The sequence below is a fragment of the Aulonocara sp. 'chitande type north' Nkhata Bay genome, linkage group LG13 (assembly GCF_057382095.1).
Source record: "Aulonocara sp. 'chitande type north' Nkhata Bay isolate Kocher_YH1m ecotype deep benthic linkage group LG13, A_spYH_male_GT1.1, whole genome shotgun sequence".
In the NCBI taxonomy this organism is placed as follows: Eukaryota; Metazoa; Chordata; class Actinopteri; order Cichliformes; family Cichlidae; genus Aulonocara; species Aulonocara sp. 'chitande type north' Nkhata Bay.
Window position 1 is genome coordinate 25,899,231 of NC_141356.1, and position 24,098 is coordinate 25,923,328.

The 24,098-nt window shown below is 39.1% G+C and overlaps 2 protein-coding genes across 5 annotated transcripts in view; one reads left to right on the forward strand and one right to left on the reverse strand.

The window, feature by feature from the left end:
- Positions 1-3,847: 3,847 nt before the first annotated feature.
- On the reverse strand, positions 3,848-22,632 carry xpo5 (exportin 5). 2 transcript variants are annotated; one of them, XM_086259461.1, is made up of 32 exons: positions 22,546-22,632; positions 19,375-19,496; positions 19,214-19,286; positions 18,996-19,133; positions 15,392-15,574; positions 15,269-15,295; positions 14,985-15,170; positions 14,045-14,121; positions 13,780-13,957; positions 13,614-13,697; positions 13,387-13,512; positions 13,211-13,301; positions 12,985-13,113; positions 12,450-12,565; positions 12,196-12,351; positions 11,962-12,003; positions 11,788-11,877; positions 11,468-11,667; positions 11,286-11,388; positions 10,396-10,577; positions 10,184-10,284; positions 9,996-10,092; positions 9,747-9,883; positions 9,483-9,580; positions 9,343-9,389; positions 8,983-9,092; positions 7,871-7,930; positions 7,669-7,763; positions 7,475-7,582; positions 6,505-6,642; positions 5,957-6,121; positions 3,848-5,692 (listed from the first exon to the last, which is right to left on the reverse strand). In XM_086259461.1, the coding sequence occupies exons 3-32, from the start codon at positions 19,268-19,270 to the stop codon at positions 5,546-5,548; spliced, it is 3,468 nt and encodes a 1,155-aa protein (XP_086115587.1). In that variant the 5' UTR covers positions 19,271-19,286; positions 19,375-19,496; positions 22,546-22,632; the 3' UTR covers positions 3,848-5,545. The 2 variants fall into 2 exon arrangements, with proteins under 2 accessions (XP_086115587.1, XP_086115585.1); XM_086259459.1 differs by lacking the exon at positions 22,546-22,632 and adding an exon at positions 20,019-20,273.
- LOC147316179 (apoptosis-stimulating of p53 protein 2-like) overlaps positions 22,017-24,098 on the forward strand; it is a 31,942-nt gene continuing 29,860 nt past the window's right edge. Inside the window, exon 1 of one of the 3 annotated variants that reach the window (XM_086259462.1) lies at positions 22,017-22,223. In XM_086259462.1, coding sequence (XP_086115588.1) covers positions 22,197-22,223 — 27 coding nt within the window. In that variant the 5' untranslated portion in view covers positions 22,017-22,196. The remainder of the gene's footprint in view (positions 22,224-24,098) is intronic. The other 2 variants (XM_086259463.1, XM_086259464.1) reach the window with 2 other exon arrangements.

Consider the following 24,098-nt stretch of genomic DNA (forward strand, 5'->3'; position numbering starts at 1 on the left):
ATGGATGAAAACCTCAGAGCAAATTTTCCAGCACCTCGTTGAATCTATGCAAAGAATTAAGACAGCTCTTAAGGCAATGCAGTACTAGTGTGCTGTACTTAATAAAATCACCAATCAATGCATACTATGACATAGCAGCATGACATGAGTGACAGTTATAAACATAAATGGCAATCATCTGAAGAGGCACATTAGCATTTTAAAAGTGTGGCTTTTTTTCATGTTTCCTTGCTTTGTTATTTGGCATGTGATTAAGGAAACACATGAAAAAGACAAGATAAATAAATGTGTACATTCCCCTGATACACGCCATGTTAAACCATTAAAAAAATTAAATAACTCACAGACTGTAGAGAGAACTCTATGTATAAGGACAAGGCCTAAAACCAGTATCACATAGCTGTGATCTCGGGGTACTCAGAAGGTCCTGCATCAGAAAACAGATATAATTCTGTAGTGGAAATCGCTGCATGGGTGCAAGAACACTTTTGAAAAACTGCATTTACCTTCTCATTGATTGCACTTTGTCCCTACAACAAATGCAAGTTAAAAACTTCATCATCATCTGATGACAGAAAACATAATACAAACATAATATAAACATGAAATAGAGCTCATTTAAGATGGACAGACACAAAGAGGAACTCTTTCATGTGGTTTATCCAAAGTTTTTTGTTTTTAAAAATCATGGACAAAACATCCTTGAGACTAAAGGAGAGGGACCATCTGGCTTGTCAACAGCCTTGGGTATGGAGAGGCTTTAGTGAACATGGGACATTTAACTTGCACATCTGTGAAGGCACCATTATTGCTAACGATGTACAGAGCTTTTACAGCAACATATGCCGCCATCTACATTATGTGTTTTTCAAGGATGGAGGCTGATTCCCAGTGACCCATTGAATTAGCCAAAAAGAATCAAACTTTAAGCAGTTAAAAGAGCAGAAGGGGTGATACAGCACTGGTGGTTATCACAGTGTTGACATTTAAATGTGTTGCTGGTATTAAATAAAAAAATGTGCATATGTTATATGCACAAATAAAATACATGCCTTCAATGTTAAACAATTCAAAACTCTCTCAATAAATGCATTCTGTTTAAGCTGCCAATAACAGTCGAGCATGATTGGATTTAACCTGGCCAGCACCACCACAGTGAATGCATAATCCTGACAACAAAGCACAGAGGTGGCAGTGTGATGATCCTGGGTTGCATGAATGCAAAAGGTGTTGGGGAAATGCCGTTTAGATGGTGCCATGAATCGATAAACCTCACACGCTTCTGTTGGTCTACAGAAAACAAGCAGATGACGCATATTCAAGCACCCTAACGGTCCAAAGCGGACGGTTAAATTCATGAGAAGAAAAGTGAGAACTTTGACCTGGCAAGTGTGCGCTCTGCATGAATCCAGCAGAATGCCTATGGAGAGGAAAACAGAGCAACACAACCTCTTAAGCAAAGAGCAACTGAACAAGAAGAAATCTGTCATCAAGAATAAAGATGGACATAAAAAGTACTAAAGAAAAACGGAACTGTTGCCAAATGTGTGCTGACCTTAAAATAAGTTTCTGCTGTGGAGTTTTACAAGGAAACTTTTTTTTAATAGAGCAGATATCCTACCTCTCATTGTCAAATTTTGCCATAAGACTTTAAAAGTAGTTAAAAATAGTCACGCAGCAGCGGAAGCAGCTCTTTTAAGAGTACATGATCATATTTAGCACCACCAGCTTACATGTCAACGCGTCACTAATGGTGACGGGTTAGCTAGCTGGTTTAGTTAGAGGTAACTCTGACTAAATCGTTTTATGTAGACATTTTATTGTATGCAAAATGCTATTCTGTAAAGCTGTGAAAGAAAAGGAAGTGTTTTAAAAATTCGCTATGAAATTTAAAGGAGTGGAAGTATGTGAATTAATGAAATAAATGTAAACAAACTTTTTCAAAACTGTTTAACGACGGTCTCGTGACAAGTTTGAGAAGTTGTTTTTTAATATATATGTTTGTGCGACATTAAACTCTTGGTGGCACAAAGCAGGCCTTTGTGCTTCTCCTGACATATTAAGCCCAAGTACGCTTATTTGTTCATTCCCAACAAACCTCATCAAAACGGTAGAAACCACAAAACGCAATGGGGCGGCTGCCATCGATTCTTTACTGCTCTTCTTCTTTCCTCCTTTTTTTTTATTTTTATTTTTTACGGCAGCTGAGGTTGTTCAGTGATGACGCGACGAATCCTACTTCCGGGTCTAAAGTAGTCTGCGTTTAATATGGCTTTTGTGTTGTTAACATGTTTAAAGTTATGTATTTTCTTCTATTTGATCTCAAAAAGCTCCTAAAACAGTCAGTGATCACTGTTGACCTCCCTCGGCTTTTATTACCACTAATCATTTATTTAAGCTCAGTTTTTAAAACCTTAGGATGTAACTACAGCCCAGCCCATGCAGCAGTATATGAATGACTAACCTCGTATTGTGGATGGATTATCTCAGTTGTTCTCCTGGCTGAAGTTTGTTCCTTTTACAGCATCCTGCCATGCGATTACATTTGTTTCTGACCACCGAGAACACTCACGGTAACTTTTATCAGTGGAAAAAAAAAGTTAGCTTGTTTATATTATGCTAACATAGCTGTGTCGCTAGCGGTCACGTAGCACATCATTATATACCAGCTAGCCAAACTTCAGTAACCCTACAAGCGTCACTGCTGTTTAGTTTTCTGTCTTCATTTATGCTGGAAGTGATAACAGAGCTGTACGTTTTAATTTGTTTCCAAAACCCCGCAGTCAGGACATGCTATATTGTATTTAGATAGAAGCTAGCGAGCTAACTCCCTGCTAACTTCTAACTCCGTTAAATGTCATAAATTCCGTTTTCATGGATGCCTGGATGTTAAACTCAATTGTTACACCTGTTAGAGCAGAACGCTGATCATTTTATTAAAGATGAAAGACTTTAGACAGTTTTTCAACTCTCAGTAATGCCACAGTGATCGTTTGATATATGGACCTGCAGCGGAGTTTAGACCCAGACACGGCTAGTGACGTCAGACTGAACAACCGGATAGCAATTGCTGCTTTACCACCCCCTACCGGTCTGAGCGTGAACTGCCTTTCCTTAAGCTGCTGAGGCCAGGTGGATTTGTCTAAATGTGATCGCGAAATCTCTCCCGAATTGAATATTTCTCCATAATACACGCACCAATAAGATTAATATAGCGACTGATAAATGAAGATGTTTAGGCAGTTTTGAAGGACTATAAAAGCAATTAACCTGACCAAAACAGTTTGATGCAGAATTAAAAAGTACAGATTTGGCAATATAATGCGATTTGGGTGATTACAGTGTGTCTCTCTCCCCTCCTTGTGTTTTGGAGGATTAGACTACACCTGAGCTTATCAGCCTGCTTGTAAAAATGTGTAAAAATCTTACACATGTTAAGAGCAACTGCTAATAGTATATTGTAGTTTAATATGCATAACAGACATAAATGAAGGTCTAATGGGTCAAGTTATGGTCAATATCCACATGATTAAAATATTTGCAGTATTTGTTCACCTCAGTTTACTGCTTTTGATACTAGATTTGAACGGGAGATTTAATTTAAAAAAAAAAAAAAAAGATCTTTAAACTTAAAGCACAAAGAATATGGGAGTCTGAAAACATTCCCCATCTTTCAAGTATTTTTCACCCTTTCGAGATTTAGATTCAGTTTTCAAAACTACATCCCCATTAAGGTCATTCTAATGTTTTAGATGCTGCATCTGGAAATTAATTCAAAGAAAAATATGTGAACGTGCTGTAATTGATATATTATAAATAGAGGGGGGGAAAAAAAGATACTGTTTTTTTTTTTTTATTCAAAACAAAAATATAAACCACACTACACTTTAAAAAGCCTATTTTCTCATTTGTACATTACATTTTAGTGTTGAACACATTTAAAAAATAACCACATGTGAACAATCAGCACAAAGACAGGGGAACAGTTTGATGATAAAAGGAAAACAGTTTTGATAACTAACGAAGTACTTCAGCTTGCTTTAGGTTCAACAGCATTCAAGATGTAGAAAAAGGATGTGAAGAGTTTAATTAAAAAAACAAAAAAGACACACACAAAAAAAACAAACAAAAAAAAACAAAACAAACTGCTTTGATGGCTCCATAAGAGCAAAACTCATCCAACAAATTATCCTGAAAAACAATCCCTTGGACAATAAAGGAATGTAGTGATGGTTCACCTTTCTTCCTGGTTGGCAAAACCAGTATTGAAAAAAATAAAATAAAAACAAAACAAAAACCAGACAGCAAGAACACAACAGGAACACTTGGATTAAGCTACACATTAGTTGAGTTCACTGTTAAATACTCCTTAAGTTACGTGTAATTAGATTTGTCAGACAACTGTCTGCTTACAAATTTACAATGAGTGTTTTGGCACAGACTGCGGTTGTATCATTTGTAGTATGATATGTGCTCTGCATTAAATTAACAATTCGAAACAGTACATGGGCTGTTTTCACATGTGGCGATATGAAGAACTGGCAAAAAATAACTGCAAAACAGACCGCTGTTCTGTTTACGTCTACAATAAATCATTCATATAATCCATTACTTTTTCCTCTCTTAGTTTATACATAGACAGAGGAACTTTACCCCATTATAAAGAACATCACACTCGAGGTACCATCAGCACATCCTTCAGAATCAGAAAATTAATTCAAGCTGGTCCAGTCAATAGAAAAAAACAACAACCCCAAAACAAAACAAAAAGTGAACAGAGAAATGTGCACCAGCAGTTTTTCCCCCTCGGGTCTTTCTTTTCGACGCGGGATGCAACAGCAGCATGGGTACCAACGTATCTGCCAACACTAACCTCCAAAATGTATTCTTTATTTTTTTTTGTAAAGAAAAAAAAAAAAAAAAAAAAAAAGTCCACCTGTCCACATGCCATAACACAAATGCACTCTATCCCTCATCGTACCCCAACAGGCTAACTGCACGCCGACCTGCTTTACTTGCTTTGCTTACTTGGATACGATTAACTGCAAGTTGCTACACTTAATAGTTCCTCTTGTGTCCTGATGTTGGGAAATGGAAAAATACAGCGACTAAAAATGAAGAAGCACAAAGTAAAATAAGAATGCAGAAAAGTCTTAAATAAAACTAGTCTTGTGGCTCTTTACAGCTTCTTCAGCTGTGCAAATATTAATGGTTAAATATTAATTAAGAACTTCATTCTGAAATAATCCCTACAGATTCTGTAGAGTCTACAAATCTCATTTATGCGCAAAAGGAACTTAAAAAAAAAAAAAGTCCCCTACTTTGTGATACTTGACTGTACAAATGACTAGCAGTTATAAAGCATGAACGGCGGCATTGCACGATGTAGGTTAAAAGAAAAGACAACCTACTGAAGCAACACCAGTGTTGACAGATATGTTAGGTAGCGCCACACTGCCCCAGCTGGAGGATGTTTAGGAGAGACGGTGGTCCTACACACAACTCCGTCTTCAATCAGCGTGAAGTCTTGACTTGCTTTGTGTTCCTACAGGGCATCATTCTTGGGAGAGAAGAGAGCTGCCAGGCCCAGAGGTTCATTGTTCACTATATCCTTATCTGGCTTCGGCTTTTTAAAGAGCGATGGAAGATTCCGGATATGAACCTCCTTCCTGAACTGCTGGCACAGAGCTTTCTGTTGGCAGGGGACAGGTAGAGGAAAGGTTAAACACAGCTATCCCAGACCTGCAGGAAAGAATTTCATTAGACTGTCCGGCCCTGTTGAGCTGCTGAACATTTTTCTGCTGCGGCGAACAGAAGATTTACAACACAGCCAGAATCACTCTGCTGAGTAATGACTTGCACTAAAACGCCAGCGTCTATGGTTACTCCTAATGAGCCATCTACAGTCGGATATACTAGAGAAGCACTGCTCTCTAGTGGGGAAATGTAGCATTACCCCAACAGTTCCTGCAATAAGCTTCCTGAACTGGTCTTTTCTCTTCTTTTCTCCAAACTTCTGGGCACTGGGGTCCATGAGCCTGTGGTCATACTGGTCCAGAGCCTCCAAATTGATGTTTGGGATCTGGGTCATCACTCCTCTCAGCTCCATATAGCGAGGCCGCTAACAGGAACACAGACATTTAAAAAGGATACAATATAAGGAAGCAAGATGATATGAAACTTAAATTTTGGGAATGTACACCAGTCTCAAAAACAAGTCAATTTTACTTCATCCCAAAGACAGACATTATTTGTCATGCAAAACTCTCAAATCTTCGCCGATTCCAGCTTTGCAAATTCTTGTTTGTTTTTTTGTAAGTTTACATCTTGAAAAATCTTTCATTCTGATCAAGACTTTTTCACTATAATCTGTCGTTTTATAGGTCAAAGCAGAATATAGACAACAGATTGATTAGTAGTGAAAGTAAAATAAGTCCTCTAAAGGGCAGGGAAAAAAAAGAGCAAATATGTAAATATGTCAGATATGTTCAAAATTTGCCTCACCAGGTTTTCATAGATGAGCATTGCCAACTGAGAGAGGGTAGAGCTGCAGACCTCATGCTGCCCATGAACTTGAAGGCCCCTGAGAACGCTGGTAAAGAACCACGTCACAGCTTCAGTAAGAAGATTACCTGCAACAACCTGGAGACAAGAGAAATATAAAGCTATGCAAGACACTTATTCAGCCACCTCCCAGATCAAAGATCGTTAGATTTTAGGGTTGTGTTTGTTAAATTCTGCTTTCATACGGATGCTACCTGACGCCAGTACCAATGTCTTGTGTATTTTGTTTTGTTGACATTTGTTTTTGTTGGTACTCTCCTCTTTTGTTACAGAGAATCAAAGAAGTCTTCATTATACATGAATAACTTGAAGGTACTTTAGCCTTTTGTCACACCATCTTCAAGCACCCAAATGCAAAACTGACAGAAAAACACCAGATTAAAACATGAACGTGAACATTTGGCCTATACTGATGTTAAGCTGATAATTCATCACATCTTTACAAATCCCTTAAATGACATCCATAAATATTGCTATTTAAAATCTTGCAAGGCATTTTTTCGTAACCTCAAAAGGTAAAAATGTAAAAAAATGTACTGTTGATTCCAACCACCGTTTCCTGTGTAAGCCTATAGCACTTCAGTCCTCTGTGCTATAAACCGCCAATGTTACCCAAAAAATCTTACTTAATAAAATCTCCTTAAATACACTAAGCACAGGCTTATGTTTTGGGTCATATATACACACTGTGATGCTGAAATCAATCCTAAACAAATGCACAACTTATTCTTGCTTACGTAGCATTTCATTATAAAGTACAGTCCTCAGGAACCTGTTGTGCATACTTGAGTCCCACATTTAAAGACATCTGGGTTAAATATAGCCAGACAGCTTGTGCATAAAAGCAACGTGTGTGATGAGAGCATCAAAAAGCTGCTGCCTTGTATTTAGGTTAGATTAAATGTGCTACCTGCCGCAGCAGAGTCCAGCAGACCAGTGAAGCAGTGCGATGACAGTTGGTGGCATCCTTCCAGGAAAGTGAGGTAAAGGACAGGGTCAGCAGGGACATGTAGAGGTTCTGAGAAATGAAAAAGAAGCATTACGTTTTTAATAATGTACAACTGTGCTTTCCTCTGAATGATACGTGATGCGTTTTAGGTCGACCTCGTGCTTCAGGAGACATTTCCCCAGCTCTGTCAGCTCCTCTGTGGGCTGAGCAGGAGACGCTGACTGCACTGAATCCATCATCATATCTTCCTCTGCAAGAGCATGTTTCAACAACAACAACAAATTTTAATTAAAAATAAAGAGATACGCCAGAATAAAAATCATCCAGTTAATTCAAATTCTCCAGTTTAACTCTTACCATCCATTTCCTCCTTATTGGCTGCAGGTTCAGATACCTTTCTGGAAATACAGGTCACAGCTAAAACAAAAAGAGACAATTGTGATGTTTTGACAACTGAACTTCCATCTTTAAAAGCTAATCAGACAGCTAAAAAAAACCCAAACAAACAAACAAACCCACTACATCGACACAAAACCTTGGATATTCATTGCACAATGCACAGTAACCGCAAAAATCCTTAAACTATTTACCTAAGCTGCTATCAATTCACAAAAACCTTCATGTTCAAAAAAGAAGCTCTCTTTGAATTACACTTCAAAATTACCAGCATTTCTGCACTGATGAGTGATCAAACTAAACCAAACTAAAATACATGTTAAGCAGTCACTCACAATGCAGGCTGAAAAAGAGTGTGCACTCTTAAGTTTAGTGTCTTGATTAGATGCTCAATCATCCAGGTAAGGAAATCCCCAAAACCTGATTCTGTTCATGTGGACGTAGCGTTTTCAGTGGGAGAAACTTTCCTTGATTCAGAGATGGTCTTTCCCTTTTTACTGAAAACTCTACATCCAGATGAACAGATTCAACTCTTGGAGGGGATCTTAAATTTCGTACTTTAAATACCACTTTGGCAGCAACGTCCTCAATCAAATATTATCTGCCAATCAGACTTTGTATGACTTTTGTTTATAAGAAGGTACAATTCTCTGCAAACACTTCCACTTTTAGCTTCTTAATTGGAGCACTTGACTCCAGAGAGCTCAGGGAGAAGTCATTAACGCAGAGTTTCACATCTTTTCTGCAGCCCTTCTGTGACTGGCTCCTTGTTTAATAATGCCATAAAAAGTACAACTGTTTGTTATGTATGTATGTATTGTGCTTTTATACTTCTCATAATCTGGATAAACTCAGACATAATCTTATCACTCACCAAAGACAAATCCTACTGGATAGAAAAATCTACCACAAAATGTAGAATTACAGCTTTGCCTTTGTGGCTGAGATTTGCACTTTTCTGATGTGCTCTGAAACCAACATTAGCTCCAAAAGCTCAACTTTCACAACTTGGCAATAGTGCATTAGAATGAACATGTATGCGAGTGGGAAGCGGTACTAAAGACACTACTTACTGAGAAGTTCCAGCACCTCCCTCGTCAGCAGGCGTACTACTTGCTCTTCCAACATCTCCTGGGTCACTTGGGTTTCCTGACAAACCAACTCCTCCTCCTCATGCTCACCACTGAAAAAAAGAAAGAAAGAAAAAAAAAAAAAACCACACACACACACACACACACACACACACAAAAGGTGAATTATGAGGAAAAACTAAGCAGTGATTTTTTTATTTTTTTTTTTCAAACTGCAATTGAGAAATTTCCATTCCAGATAAGAAAAGTCTTCATTATGGTCTATATTTGGGGTATGTGTGTGTTACTTTTATCTTATGGACTGAAAATTCATTTGATTACAAACACTGTGCCAAAACTTACTTGATAGATGTCCGCTGGTTGATGACCTGCCACCTCATGTTGAGTCTCTGAAGCAGTAATAAGAAACACAGCCATGATATTTAGCACATTTTAGGCTAAAAAGTTTAAAAGAAGAGAACAGTGGGTGTGGAGATCCTGACCTGCAGCATGTAGCCAAACAATGGTCCCAGCAGAGGGCAGAGTAGACTTTCATAGTACTCCTGGGGACAAGACAGCACCAGCTGCCTCAGAAACAGACGTACACTTGTCAAGGAAATGTAAAGTTTACGTAAAGCTTTAGCTCAGTTTTAATTATGTCAGGTCTTGCAGGCCGGTGTGCATCACTGAATTGGAGTATGGAGGAGAAGGGGAAAAGAAGCTGACCAAATCAAATGGAGAAAAAAAAAAAAAGCAAATAAGGATATGAATCATTGGGCGAAGTCTGTGATCGGGCACATGGTCGAGGGAGACGAAAGCAGAGCCAGCCATTCCTTCAGCCAACTTGTCGATGTTGTAGAACTCCTGCTGCAGGGACACACCTGCACTTCCCAGGATTTGGTAGCTACATGGATTAAAAACAGCAAAATTGGAGGTAAACTTAATTTAACAACATGTAAGATATATAAAAAGGCAAGAAAAATTTGGGTTAAAGCTGTCAAAGCCACAGTTCTCACCAGTTATCATATAATGTGCAGAAAAATCCCTGCATGCGCTCTATCGTGGTTTTACACACGGGAGAGTCGTAAATATCCAAAAGATGATGAGAGAGACCTGTAGACGGGATGCACTTAAGTTTGACCACAGTCTTTTTTTAAGGTGATTGCCGACTTCTGGTAAAAAGTGTGGACAAAACTCATCTTACCAAGAACCACTTTCTTCTCACTATCCATGATCTCATGAGCTCTGCTGAAGGTCTCACTGAGACGGGCCATGTTCTCAGGCAGGAAAAGACTGTTGTGAGTCCTGCAGTGAGGAATAACAAGAGGGGAAAGTCAATAATCAACATATCAGTACGGTAAAAAGGATAATTAATCATTTTTTACAAATTTCTGTAACATCATGGTACAAGCGCACCTGATTAGTGCTAGTAAATTGGGCATCAAAATCAGAAACTGGGCAGTGCAGGGGTTTCTGTACATGGGAGCTCCAGCAGGAGTGTAGCCCACAACAAAGCCACCAGCCTTGGCCTCCTCCAGGTCTGCAGGCCAGTGTGCCCGCTTCACCACCGCCAATATAGCATACAAACAGAAGCTCAACTAGAGGAGGATTCAATTAAAAAGAAAATACAAAAAAAGGATTAAACAGTTACAAGTTACCTTGTTACAACTAACTACAAGCAATTTTTATCCGTTCTTATAATGCGACTGCCTTTGAAATTTTGTGTCATATCTATCACCAGCATTTTTAGTTTGTCAAATAGTTTTGTTTATCATCAAATAGCTTAAAAAAAAAAAAAAAAAAAAAGTTTTTCCATTTGCCACAGCTGCACTCTGTGTTTATTTCTAATCAGCAAATTTAACCATGCTGCGTTAGATTAGGTTAAAAGCCTTGCTACACCTAGTTACAGTCACATAGCTGCTACAAAACCTCAGGGCCTACACCCAGATGGTTTTCAGCTTTGTTTATTAATAAAATATAAACTCCAACGACAAGCCAAAAACTGCGTCAGAATTTGAAATATGAGCTTTTGTGGCTGGTGCAAAAAAAATAAATAAAAAAAATTGGTGACATGGCACATTCTGTCTGGAAAGTTTTTCTTTGCTTACGTAATAAACAACTTACACAACGCAAAAAACAAGTTTCGTCAGTGAGCACACGTCCATGTGCAATGCCTTTAAAAGGTCAAATAACGTCTGTTTCCCTTACGACATTTTGTCATTACACAAAAGTGAGACAAGCAAACCTACAGTGATCTCCAATGGCAGTATCCCTCCACATAAATGAGTTCACGCATATACACTTACTCTGCCTCTATTAATGGCTGCTGTATCTGCATCTTCTTTTTGCTCCGTGACCACCTTATCTGCTCCAATAAAGGACAAGAATGTGTCTGGGTTCCACAACACACTGAAAAACAAAGAAGAGAAAACTATCATTTATCGCTATCGTGTTAAATTTGAGGCACACTGAGAGAATTCAAACTCACTGCCTAATCTCATTTGAAGTCCACTCTGCAACCACTGAGGCCATCAGTTCATCTACAAACGCCTTCTGCTTCTCATAGTCTTTGAACTGGTTACTGATGAGAACCAGAGCTTCCATCAGGGCGCATTTCTCCATGTGAGTGAGCGCGACTCCGCTCGAAAACAGTTCCTTCACATGATTGTAAAACATCTCAAAACAAGGCTGTAGAAAGAAAAAAGGGCATCGTTAAAGACACTGACTTACTTCTATACGGAAAAGTGTACGTCAGAAAGACAAATTATCATTAGCTATTAAGCTAACTGGAATAGAATAGTCCATTACCAGCATATACTGTGGGTAATCCCGGCAGATTTTTATGATGGAAGAACAGGCGTGCCTCCTCACATTCTTCACAGCTCGAGTCCAAGGTGCCTGAAGACATCAGGAGGAGAATACATTTGTTTTCCACAGTTGTCATGAAGATGAAGTAAAAATGACTCCGTGAAGGAAACTTACTTTGGGTTCGTGATCAATTTCAAATGTGACTGCCTTAAAGAGCTGCAGGACAAAACAAAACCATTCAAAATCCACATTATTAAAACAAACTCCTCCAAATGAGCTGAAGGTGTGAATACAAGAAACATCCCCACCGAGCAAAAATATGTGACAGGAGGAACTTTCTGATTGATTTGTGACAAACTACATTCACATAGTAAATGTTATTCAGGAACCAGTAACAGCTCAACTTACCTTGATGAGGACCTGTGGCAGGAAGTGTGGTCTGTGTATGGCCAATGGGAAAAGGGCAGAGACGTTGGTGAGCACACAGGACAAAATGAGCGGGTCTTTGGTTTCGTAGTTCAGCACGGCTTGCAGGAGCTCCATGCTCTGATCAATGGGTAACTTCTATAAGGCAGAAGGAGCAAAAGCCTTCATTATTAGTTTGACTACGATTACTTTTACACTGCTATTTCCATTCTGTTACAGAAAACTTGTTCCTTTACCTCCTCATCCACACTTTTAATGATCTGCGAGACCATGCATTCCATGAAGACCGTCATTGCATCCCACTGGACCACTGAAGGGGACAAGAGGGAACACAGGCCCTCTGCAGTCTTAGCTAGAGAGATGCAAAGGGAGAGGCGCCCATTCACGGCAGATTCAGCCATCAATATGGAAATGAAACTTGTGTTTAAGGTTTTGCTAAGGATGCGCTGCACAAAAAAAAGTTGGCATCAGGGTCAATATCAGCCAATAATATATCAGCCCTTCCCCAATTTTCCCTTAGTGTCCTTAAAAGACTCGAAAGGAAACTGTAAAGCTTATATGTTAGTAGCAATATGAGTTTGCTATTCCCCAAACTGACTGCTCTAGTTTCCCAATTAACTCCAGGCTTAAATTATTGTAATATTATTACGTATTTTACATGATGAATTAACTATCGGCATATGGCCATAAAAATCCCTTCAAGCAGTAAACCAAAACACGTGTGAAAACAGCGATCATTTCCTCTTTGGTATTGTGTCAAAGACTACTTACATGCGTTATCCCCAGTATCTATTGGGCTAGTAATCTGATACTGTAACCATTCTGCTCCTATCCGGAAAGCCTCTAGAGGAACAATGCGGCATGTGCTCCTCAAAACTTCCCCCTGCTGCGCTCGGAAAGCTGCAAAGCACCAAAAGAAACAATGAAAACCATAAAGGTATGCACAAAATAAAAGAGTCAGAACTACTGAAGCAAAACTTGAATCCCCGGTACTTACAATTAAAAAAAGAGTTGAAGTCCTCATCACTGTCAAAGTCCACACGGGAGTACTCGCAGTTTGGGTTATTGTCTCTAGACGGGAACCCAGTCTAAGGAGGGGAAGATGAAAGTTATTAACACTTTGTTTGGCTTTAGGTCACACTGTGAATGATATTGCTGTCACCACGACCTCACCTTAACTAAGTTGGTCATAGAGGCTCTAAGAAATTTGACAGCCATCTTGACAACAGCTGCATCCTTTGAAAGAGCCTCATGTCTGAACAAAGCTCCCCATGTCGCCATGGTTGAGGACTTTAAAAACTGCAGTGAAATAAAGAGAAAAGTCGTTTTCTTTACACGCTGTTCACTCAAATGAAATTTTACTTCAAAAAGGGTCCAATCTTTTTCCTGAGGTATCTCACCTGACTGGAATGTGTAGTGAAGGCTAAAAGGGCTTCCATGTACTTGCTGAGGTTTGCAGGTACTTCAACCTCTACGTCTGAACCCTGGGGAGAAAAGATGAGAAACTGTTACCTATCTTCAATCTTAAAACTAATATCTAAAGTGCTTAAAAATGGCCAAACTTACCACTAATGAGCAAAGCTGACCTCCCAAAGCACACAGGACCTGACAGAGCCTCTTCAGGAAGATGTAACGCCGCTCCACCACCTCCACTGCTCTAGAGGTACACATAGAGGGCTCTGAGTCACGGCTACTTAATGATGATTCTGCGGATTTCTGATATATCGAAAGTCCATCTGCTGTCCTGTAAGCAGACACACAAACCATTAAATTGCAGTAGAAGTGCTAGCATGAAGCCTGCAGAGACGTGGAGAGAAGCAGCTGTACTCACTGGGCTGCAGAAAGAATATACTGGATGGCCACATCATCAAACAGAAGCATGAATGGTTTCCTCTCTTCCAGCTTGCCCTGTGGCAGAATGACAGATTATTAACTGGTAGTAAAAAAACTATAGCTTACCATAATGTAGTATTACTGGTCTGATCTGCAAGACTACTCTAAATCCCCAAAAGAAAGCCTCTAAATTATCAAAAATAGAGTTATTTTAATAGTAAAATTTCTCAAAGTGTATAAGGATTTTTAAAAAGACAGATTAAACAAATATTTCCCATCTTCAACACTTATTTACTCATTGTATTCCCATTTATCCATGGGGAGGATTGTGTCAAACAAACATCCCGCGTGAAATTTCTGCCAAATCCAACATGCGGTTCTATCTGCTGCGAGGACAAAAGCACCTTCGTCATTTTCTGTGCGTTTCCTAATTTTGACTGAGTTATTGCTGAAATTATAACACTATTAATATGATCATTAGAAATTCTACTCAAAGTTCTATTATGGCAGAAATTTTATGACTCTGTCCAATAAAAGAAAAAAAACAAGTCAGTTATGATGACTGGGATATGAGCTCTATTAACCCTACCTGGAACCTAGAGGAAATGGACTCATGGACTTGTTCAGACTCATACCTTGTTGTCATTGCATGATTCACGTGTCCTGATTAGACTTGTGCATTGCTCATGTAATTATGGTTATAATAGCACAATACATATAAACGTTAAAGCAATTTAACTGCAAAAAACACAATTCTGCAGGACTTATTAGTATATTCAGAGGATCACACTGATGAAAGCTGCTGGGAAAAGAAACTGGAAAAGCTTGTCTGGCAATTCTATCATCTCATAAAAGAAGGTTGCATACAGCAGTGCCTACTTGACAAACCGAGACAAAATCTCTTGAAAGCCATCATGAATACTGTCCCAGCGACTCACCTTGCGGCTCATAGCAATGAGCAGACACTCCGCTGCCTCGAGCTGCAGCTCCGGCTCACTCAGCAGCAGACACAGAATCTCCAGCAGATGACAGTTTCCGGAGGTTATGTACACCAGAGCGACCCAGTCTATGTAGCCTGCGAGTGTATTCAGCGTAGCCACGGCAACTCGACAGTGAGCTCTCATCTGTGTGGATGAAAAATTATAAGGGGGCAAAGTGAAGTAATCAAGTCGATTAACAAAGTTTAGAATATTAAAGCAGGCACACGCTGACGCTTTCTTACCTGCAGTTCATTTCCAGGAGAACCTTTCTAGATGAAAACAAAAAGAAGACCAATATTGTAAAGTCAGTTTACTCTTCAATTTCTACTTTCTTGCAACACAAATGAGGTCAGGACTCCACTAACCAGTTTACGATAGTCCTCCACATTAATTTGAAGAATGCCCATCATGAAAGTGAAGATGCTTTCCATGTTTTGGGTGAGTGTCTGCTGTATGTCTCTGCGTCGCTGGGTAGGCAACGTCTGGAAGGTGATCACATCCTCAGCCAGCCTCAAAAGGATCAGCATGACCAACTCTGTCTGGGCCTCCTGTGAAAGCAAAGAGGATGTTTTTTTTCCTTGATTTGCTTTTATCTAGCTTTAAATGGCTGTAACAGCAGTTTTAAAGAAGTGATTCGTGACAAATCAGCTTGGATTAATCAGAATCAGAATCAGAATACTTTATTGATCCCTGGGGGAAATTATTATTATTTTTTTTTTTTTGTTACAGTGCTCCATTTTAAACCAACATTAAGACAAGACAGACAATACGCCAACTAAGAATAGTACAATATATACATATATATACATACATACATACATACATAAGTCACTTATAAATAAATATTTGGAAAAGAAACATGTGTAGCTGTAGCAGCAAACAGTGTGTTAAGTGGATGCGTTGTACAGGGAGATGGCCACAGGCAGGAATGATTTCCTGTGTCGTTCAGTGGTGCTTTTCGGTAATCTCAGTCTCTCACTGAACGAGCTCCTGTGACTGACCAACATGTCATGGAGTGGGTGGGAGGTGTTATCCAACATTGTCTTTATCTTGGACAGCATCCGCCTCTCCGACACCACCTTGAGGGAGTCCAGCTCCATCCCCACAACATTGCTGGCCTTACGGATCAGTTTATTAAGTCTGTTGGCATCTGCGACCCTCAGCCTGCTCCCCCAGCATGCAACAGCATAGAGGATCGCACTGGCCACAACAGACTCACAGAAAATCCTCAGCATTTTCTGGCAGATGCTGAAGGACCTCAGTCGCCTCAAAAAATAGAGACGACTCTGGCCCTTCCTGTAAAGTGCTGTGGTGTTTTTAGCCCAGTCCAGTTTATTGTCAATGTGTACTCCAAGGTATTTATAGTCCTCCACAATGTCAACACTGACCCCCTGGATTGAAACAGGGGTCAAGTGTTTCCTGGTCTTCCTGAAGTCCACGATTATCAAGAATGTGTCTGAATGCTCACTTTTCCATAAAAGATGCAATGATAGTTTTATCAAGTCAGACCTAATAACATTTAAGCATCCATGAAAAACATGGTACAAGTTTGACTGCTTGTCATTACATTAAAGGATAAGCACGCACAAGGTAACAAATGCTTACATCTCTCTAGCATTTTAAGTTGTTCACCCCACTGAAAGAAATTATGTTTTAAAGAACGCCCCCATAAATGTGGGGACTGACAGATCTCAGGAAGCCTCAAAGCCATTTGCCGTTTCAGCATGAAAGAGTTGTATACATTTATCAAGCAGCGAATGGTGTTTATATGTGCTCAAGCTTTTTGGAGCACTTTTAATACTTTTTAAAAAAATATCTGGAAAATATACAGTCTTCAATGTGCTACAGACAAAGTCTGAGTGACATATAGTATTTTATTCATCTGTTACTTAGCACTAATAATGAGGAATCTGTTTCCTTCTACTGCAGCTGTAAGGTTTATAAATGCATTTTGCTAACCAAGTTTCTTAACCTCAGCTTATAAATAAGCACTCTGCCCCCTTGTTCAAATATGAGTTTTTGGAGCTGGCTCCAAAAAGGCAGTATCCAAATAAATGAATGTTGATGTTTTTAAAATGGTATTTTATCTTACTTTATTTTATCTAAGGTGTTAGAAAGAATCTTGTTTGATAGAGTTAGTGTGTTCATCTCTTCTCTGGATAATCAGTTTGGCTTCAAACCAAAGCACGGCACTGACATGTGCATATATGCACTCAAGGAAATAGTCAGGTTGTATAGGGCTAAAAATTCATCTGTCCTCATGTGTTTCATTGATGCCTCTAAGGCTTTTGATCGAGTGAACCACAGAAAACTTTTTGATAAAATGAAGAGACGGGGAGTTCCTCAGTACATCGTGAGGATTCTCTCTTACTGGTACGCTCATCAGAACATGCAGGTTAAATGGGGAAGCAGTATTTCTGCCCCCTTTGGTGTCAGCAATGGTGTTAGACAGGGTGGGATTTTGTCTCCAATTTTATTTAATTTGTATGTTGATGATTTGTCCATACAACTGAGAGCCTGTAACACTGGGTGTATATTAGGTAAAACATTGATAAATCATCTTATGTATGCAGATGACCTGGTTGTTTTTAGTCCAAGCAGTGATGGGTTACAGGATCTTCTTAATATCTGTACTGAATATGGTGTGCAATATGACATTGAGTACAATGCTGCTAAAAGTGCTGTTTTGATATGTAGAACCAAGCAGGATAAACAGCTAAATTTCCCTTTGTTTAAACTGGCACAAAAAACTCTTGAAGTTCATAAAAAGGTGAAATACCTCGGTCACTTTATTACTGGGCAAATGAATGATGATGATGACATATACAGACAGCGATGTAAGCTCTATGTGCAGGCAAATACTATTGCACACAAATTCAGCTTTTGTTCACTTCCAGTTAAAGTGGCTTTGTTTAAAGCGTATTGCACACCGCTATATACTGCCCCCTTGTGGTCATCCTACAAACAACGTAGCATGCAGAAGCTGCATGTTGCATATAATGATGCGATGAGAATCCTTTGCAGGATACCTAGAAGTGGTAGTGCCAGCCAGATGTTTGTAGCTGTGGGTGTTTGGACTTTTAAAGCACTTTTAAGAAAGCTAATGTTCAATTTTAGAGAACGACTGGATGGTTCGAATAACAGTATAATTGTAGCACTTACAGATCCAACAGTGAGTGGTTCCCGTTACTCATCCAGTCTGAGAAAGCACTGGTTAAAGTGTTTGTGTATTTATTGATTTATTTTAAGTAATTGTGTTTTATGTATATTATGGTTTTATATTTTTACAAATGCTTTAGATACTTATTTATATACATATATATATTTAATGGTTTATACCTTGTGTTGGGGGGGGGGGGGGGGGGGGGGTGTTATGTGTGTGTTTTTTGTCTTGTTTTTATAGACATGAAGTCTGCCAATAAAGATTGAATTGAATTGAAATGACAGTGTGTACTCCACTTCATTTAGGTGCGCTGACACACAACACTGCATTAAAGCAACTGCTTAATCAGTCTACCACATTCCCATAGCTACACATAGGATGTAACTGATTTTCTAAATATACAGCAACCAACTAAAAAAAACTTTTCTTAAGAATTGTATATCCTTTAATATACTATCACACTTAGATATTATTGTAATATTGCACAAGTACTTTGTTCATCCCTTCAGAGTGGGTATGTATTAATGATAAAAGTAAAACCAAGCTTGATCTGAATGTCTGAAAAGGTCTACAGTTTAGTGATAAAACAAGGAAGCGGAAAGAGGGTTGTTAGGTTCGTATTTGGAAGGTGACGTTATCCCAGTGCCCAAGTTTACATGATGAGGCAATGGGGAAATGAATGAGTAATCCACAACTGGCCCTTATTTGCATGCAAGTTATTCCATTCTCATATTGAATCCATGTTGGCTGAGGAAACAAGTGAGATGAGGAAAAATTGAGCTTCCTGCACCACACAGGTTACTTACTCCTTGGCTAGTGAGAGTCTCCATCTCTTTCAGCATATCTGGCCAATGCTGAGGCCATTCTCTTTTTATCATTTCCACAACTATTCGTGACAGGGCATCTTTGATGTGGCTCTCCTCGTCCAAGATCGAATGAGTACCCTGAAAAGAGACAATAGAAGGCATCAGAGCAGTACAACTGTGAACTGTGAAGTGAAGCGTCTTTCACAAATCACACTTACATTTGATAACAGCTGCATGGCGCACTCCTTCAGGTGGACTTTCTCCTGTTGCTGCATGTCGTTCCATCTGAATCTGCAGGGAGACATTAGCTTTCTGTCAAACATGGATCCCTTATCATGCTTTTTCCCTATTACATTTACCTTAGTCACCTTCAACTTACTTGATGATATGCTCCAGGATTTGCAAACCAAAGTGTCTCACTACTGCTGGCTGGGCTTTGTCAGCTAATTGTAAGCCACATGGGACACACAAGGAGCTCGTCTCTTTAAACTCTTCACAAAACTGAAGAGAAGAAAAAAGAAACCGCGTAATTTTAAAGATTAGGAAATGTTATAAGACTTTAAATGAACAGTTTTGTGAACCCACCACTACCATACACGTGTAATATGTCAGATAGCAACAGCTAATTCACAAACATTCATATAAATACTTGGATAGCAGAATGCTAATCTAGCAGCTAGGGTTAGAGTTATTCTTGGGGGCAGAATTACTCGGAATTGGTTAACTAGCCTCATTAAATCGAGCTCTGTCTTTTCACCATGTGGTTAATGGCATGAATATGAGTCCACAGTGGCTCTGGTGTTGAGGTGATAATTGTGGCATGCCGGCTAGCTCGTAAATTATATGGCTATCATCATTGCAGGTTAAACCAACATACATGAACCGTATAAACAGCGCTGTTACTAGGAAACTACGTATAATAGCCCAATTTATCTAGCTAAGCCAGTACATTATTCTCCTTTCACAAATGAATGACAAGCTCAGCAAACTTAGCGGCTAGCTAGCAAGCGTTAACGAAGCTACCTTTAGGGCCTCCAGTCGGTAAATTTGACTTGTTTCTGCGTCCATAATCACATTCACAGCTTTCACAAGCTGATCACACATGGCGGCCACCTGGTCAGCCATGACTTCAAGTAGCGTCTAACACACTGTTGAGGCGAAAGCAACTCCCTTATGCAAAGCACCTGCAGTACAGTGAGACGAGCGATACACTCAGTGAGGTACCAACGTGTACAGAATGTGCTGCCGTTGCTTCTCCTGCCGCTACTCGCGCGTTTGAACACTTTGCTCGCCGTTGAGTGGGAATTCTGGGAGTTGTAGTCTAAGATTTTTTTTTAAAGATCGTCTATATAAATCTAAGCCATCACCTCTGAAACTATTATATTCATTAGCTACTTGAATTTAAAAAAAATGTAAAAATGAAGCAAACAGTATGGTTTACTTACAAAACTAAAAAATAAATAAATAAATAAATCAAAGTACAGGAAATGTCTTCATCTCGCATTAGAAGTCATTACATATATGTTTAATGAGACCAGGATGTCTAAGATAACATAAAAGACCTTCTATTAGTCCCACAGTTGGGAAATTCGCATGATGACAGCAGCAAAATCAAAAGAGCAGGAATACAACAAATAGATTCCGTAATAAACAGTAATTAATTAATTACAAAAAATAATCTTTAACTATAATTCTACATAAAAGTACAGGAACATTTTACACGTGTTTGGAAGTATGGCGATATATAGGAAAGAAGGGAGTGGGCTTTTTAACCAGAAAACACAATCCTGGAAAGTGTGAGGATGCCCGAGGAGTGGGAAAAAAGTTTACTAATACTGAGTTTCAAGTTAAAGGGTGATGTGCAGAGCTGTAGCCGTAGACGGATAAGGTTGATGAGCTATAACACGAAGTTATAGGAAAGAGTTGTTGAAGCTAGGGGATGGGGATGGGATTACATCAGAAATGTAGGAAGTCCCAGTGGTAATGAACAGGATGACAGATGAGGTCAGGCAGGAGTCTCTGTAGCCTATAATGTTTGCAGACGACACTGTAATCTGAAGTGAGAGTATAAGAAGAGAAGAAAGAACTCTTCTGATTCATGATATACAGTGAGGCCATATGGGGTTTAGATGAAGCCAGGTAGAAATTTTTATTTCAGTATAAATCCTGATTACAGCTCTTATCTGAAGCAAGTTACATTTTCCCAAGTTACATTAGGTGTTGCTTGTTTATATGCTCTAATTCAGCTAACTGGTCATATTAACTTTAATAATTATTCTTTTTTCATTCGTTAAGTTGCCATCTTTAATAATTAATGCTTTTACTGAACCAAACAGTTTCGCAGCTCTTTCACCTTCACCTTTCAGTTTGTGATTACTGGCGGAGTGATACATCTTAAGTATGTCCTGGCGAGGAATCATTCCTACCTCTGCTCTTTTAAGTTTAATCTGCTGCTGAGAAACTGCTGAACACACTGAATGTTTGGTTTTGTTTTGTTTTTTGTTTTTTTTTTGCACATGGTTTCAATATTAAGCGTGCGATTCTGATATTAAGACAGAAGTCAAGGCACAAAGTATACAAGTCTAGCCGGTGGGGGTGTTTTATGCTCCGGCAGGGGCGGAGCTTGAATTCCAAAGTGGAATGAGTTTCCTCTCGCTACGTCACTCTGGGATAGGCTGCCTGCGGGCGACCGAGCTACGCTGTCATTCTACTGGGTTTCGAGACGATTACCTACGTATTTTCTTGGTGAGTAAAACCTTAAAAAAATTATTATTAAGTATTTCCATTTAAACGCGTGTGTGTATTCCCACTCACAAACCTTGTTTTTTTTTTTTATTTACGTCGATCCTCGCGCTCGCTTTTGCGAGCATTACAAAGTTTTAAAGCGATGCTCGCGCAACCACAACGGAAACTTTTGCCGTGAAGGCCTCGTTATCTGGTGCAACAGGTCTACGACACGAGATGCAGTTAACTTTAGTGCTATTTGTTTTTGTATTCTTTTTATTTTTTGTCGAATTTTAGAGCGTAACCATGTTTTGTTGTGTTGTCCTTTTTTAACGCAGGACTGGATCCCCCCCTCCCTAAGAAGGAGAAAGTAGCCTTGCTTGTCGCGGCTTTAGGCTCTGGGATTACAGCGATCGCCAGTCCCAACAGCCTTCGTCGAAACTGCCAGCGGGGATTCATGCTGTGTGCGTTAGCTAAATGCGGTACGAAGCTAAAATGATGCCGGTGAGTTTTATTTTATTTTCATGGCTACAAGTTTTAACCTTGTCCCATTGCGCAATCCCCCAGTTTTCGATATTGTATCACGCTGCGGCGCTATCATTGTGAATTACCTGGGCATTTAAATTGAGGTGGTAAGTTGATGCGGTTGCTACTTTGTGTCATTACTATGTCGACACAGCCGTCTGTTGTGAAGTTTATTGGCTACCATAGATGCTTGTGTTTGCGTTAGTGTGTTTCCCCCATGTGATTTTACACTCATACAAGACTTAGTCACCTATAAACCAGTCGTAATCTCAAGTATTGTCGGTATATAGGCAGGATTCACCTGTCAGTTCTTGGCTGGCACTGGACCTATCCTCAGCTCTGGACTCCTGCCATGTCAGCCCCATCATCTTCAACATCATCAGAGGTTCATTGCTTTTGCTGCAGTGCAAGGCTCTCTCTCTTTCTCAGCACTATCTTAGATGTGTGGATAGGGCAGCACACAGCAGTCTGCCTGCGTGTGTGCAGTGTAGAGAAAGTCAAAGTCAACTTTATTTGTCGATTCTGCCACATGTACAGGACATACGGAGAATAGAAACAACCTTCCTAACAAATAGAAATGGTGATTAATGAGTAACCCCCCCCCAAACTAGTAAACATTTAACCCTGGCATATTTTCTAATTACCCAAATGTTTCATGGAAAATGGAGCTGCAACTAAGAAACAGTTTCCCAATCAGTCTGTGGATATTTGTTTTGATTCTTGCAAGCTGAAATGATTATAGACTTTTTCAATATTTTTTTCATAGCAAAATACAATACAGACTTTATAAACCAAAATAAGAAAACAATTAACCGTACTTCTCAAACCTTGCCCACTCTACCCCTGTAATACCAAATCAAGGATATGAACAGAGTTAGAGGTCACTGACATATTTTCTCAGTAAGGTATAAAAATAAATGGTAATTTTGTGACATACATGAAGTAAACTAATAACATTACAGTTAGGTGTTAGTAACAACAGTTGCCATGCTTTCAGCAAAGGATTTAAATGATTTCCAGGTAGCATAGGAAGTTATTTAATCTTTTATCAAAATAGTTTTAGTTTTCTTTGTGTTATTTTATGAACAGACTGTTTTAGCACTGTCTACCACAATTTTCTTTAAAATTTACCATGTTTCATTAAAAATAAATTCTACTTTATTCATTCCCAATTTTGGGAGAAGAAAACTTGAGGTGGTAAGTTGATGCAAAATTGTTTAAGTAAAGTAGGATAACTGTAAAGTAACTACCATATGGCAAAACAAAACACCTCAGGGAAAAGGGATGATATAAAATAATATTAATAATAACTTTCAAAAAGTAGCTAAACCTGTTATTTCTATATTTTTTCCTTTAGTTTATGTCTTTAATTCTGATTTGAATAATTCAGATAACTATGATACATGGTCATATTTTCATTTTGTCTTATTGTGAACAGCTGATGACAGCTGTTCACAATATGTGTAGGATCTACTACTGTGGCCCTTCTCTCCTCAAACCTGTGCTACCTGTGTTCTTTCATTGAATTAATCATCTTAGCAGTGGAGAGAGTCGTGTTCGGACGACTCTTGTCTGGCGCATGACCTCAGTCTGCTACTGGCACATACTTGTTTGTTATTGCCAAGCTTGTTCCTAGTGGATACTGATATAAACTGTCACCCTTACATAACAGAGCTGTTTCTTTATTGGCCCTTAATAATTACCCCGTTTGCTCCATCTCTGTCACCTGAGGATATCTTTCTATGTCCTTTTGCTGTAAATAGGATACGGCTCCTGCTGCTCGCTGATAAACACAAACTGGTCTTTATGTAGATGTGTCTGATGTGAGGTATTGTTTTATAAATTACACCAATA

Coding starts and splice junctions, on each gene's coding strand:
- xpo5 (XM_086259459.1), bottom strand. CDS start 20,120: ATGGCTGACCAGGTGGCCGCCATGTGTGATCAGCTTGTGAAAGCTGTG. Junction 12,004..12,195: donor TGCCACAGGTCCTCATCAAG/GTAAGTTGAGCT, acceptor TTTGTCCTGCAG/CTCTTTAAGGCAGTCACATT. Junction 7,583..7,668: donor AATGTCTCCTGAAGCACGAG/GTCGACCTAAAA, acceptor TTCATTTCTCAG/AACCTCTACATGTCCCTGCT.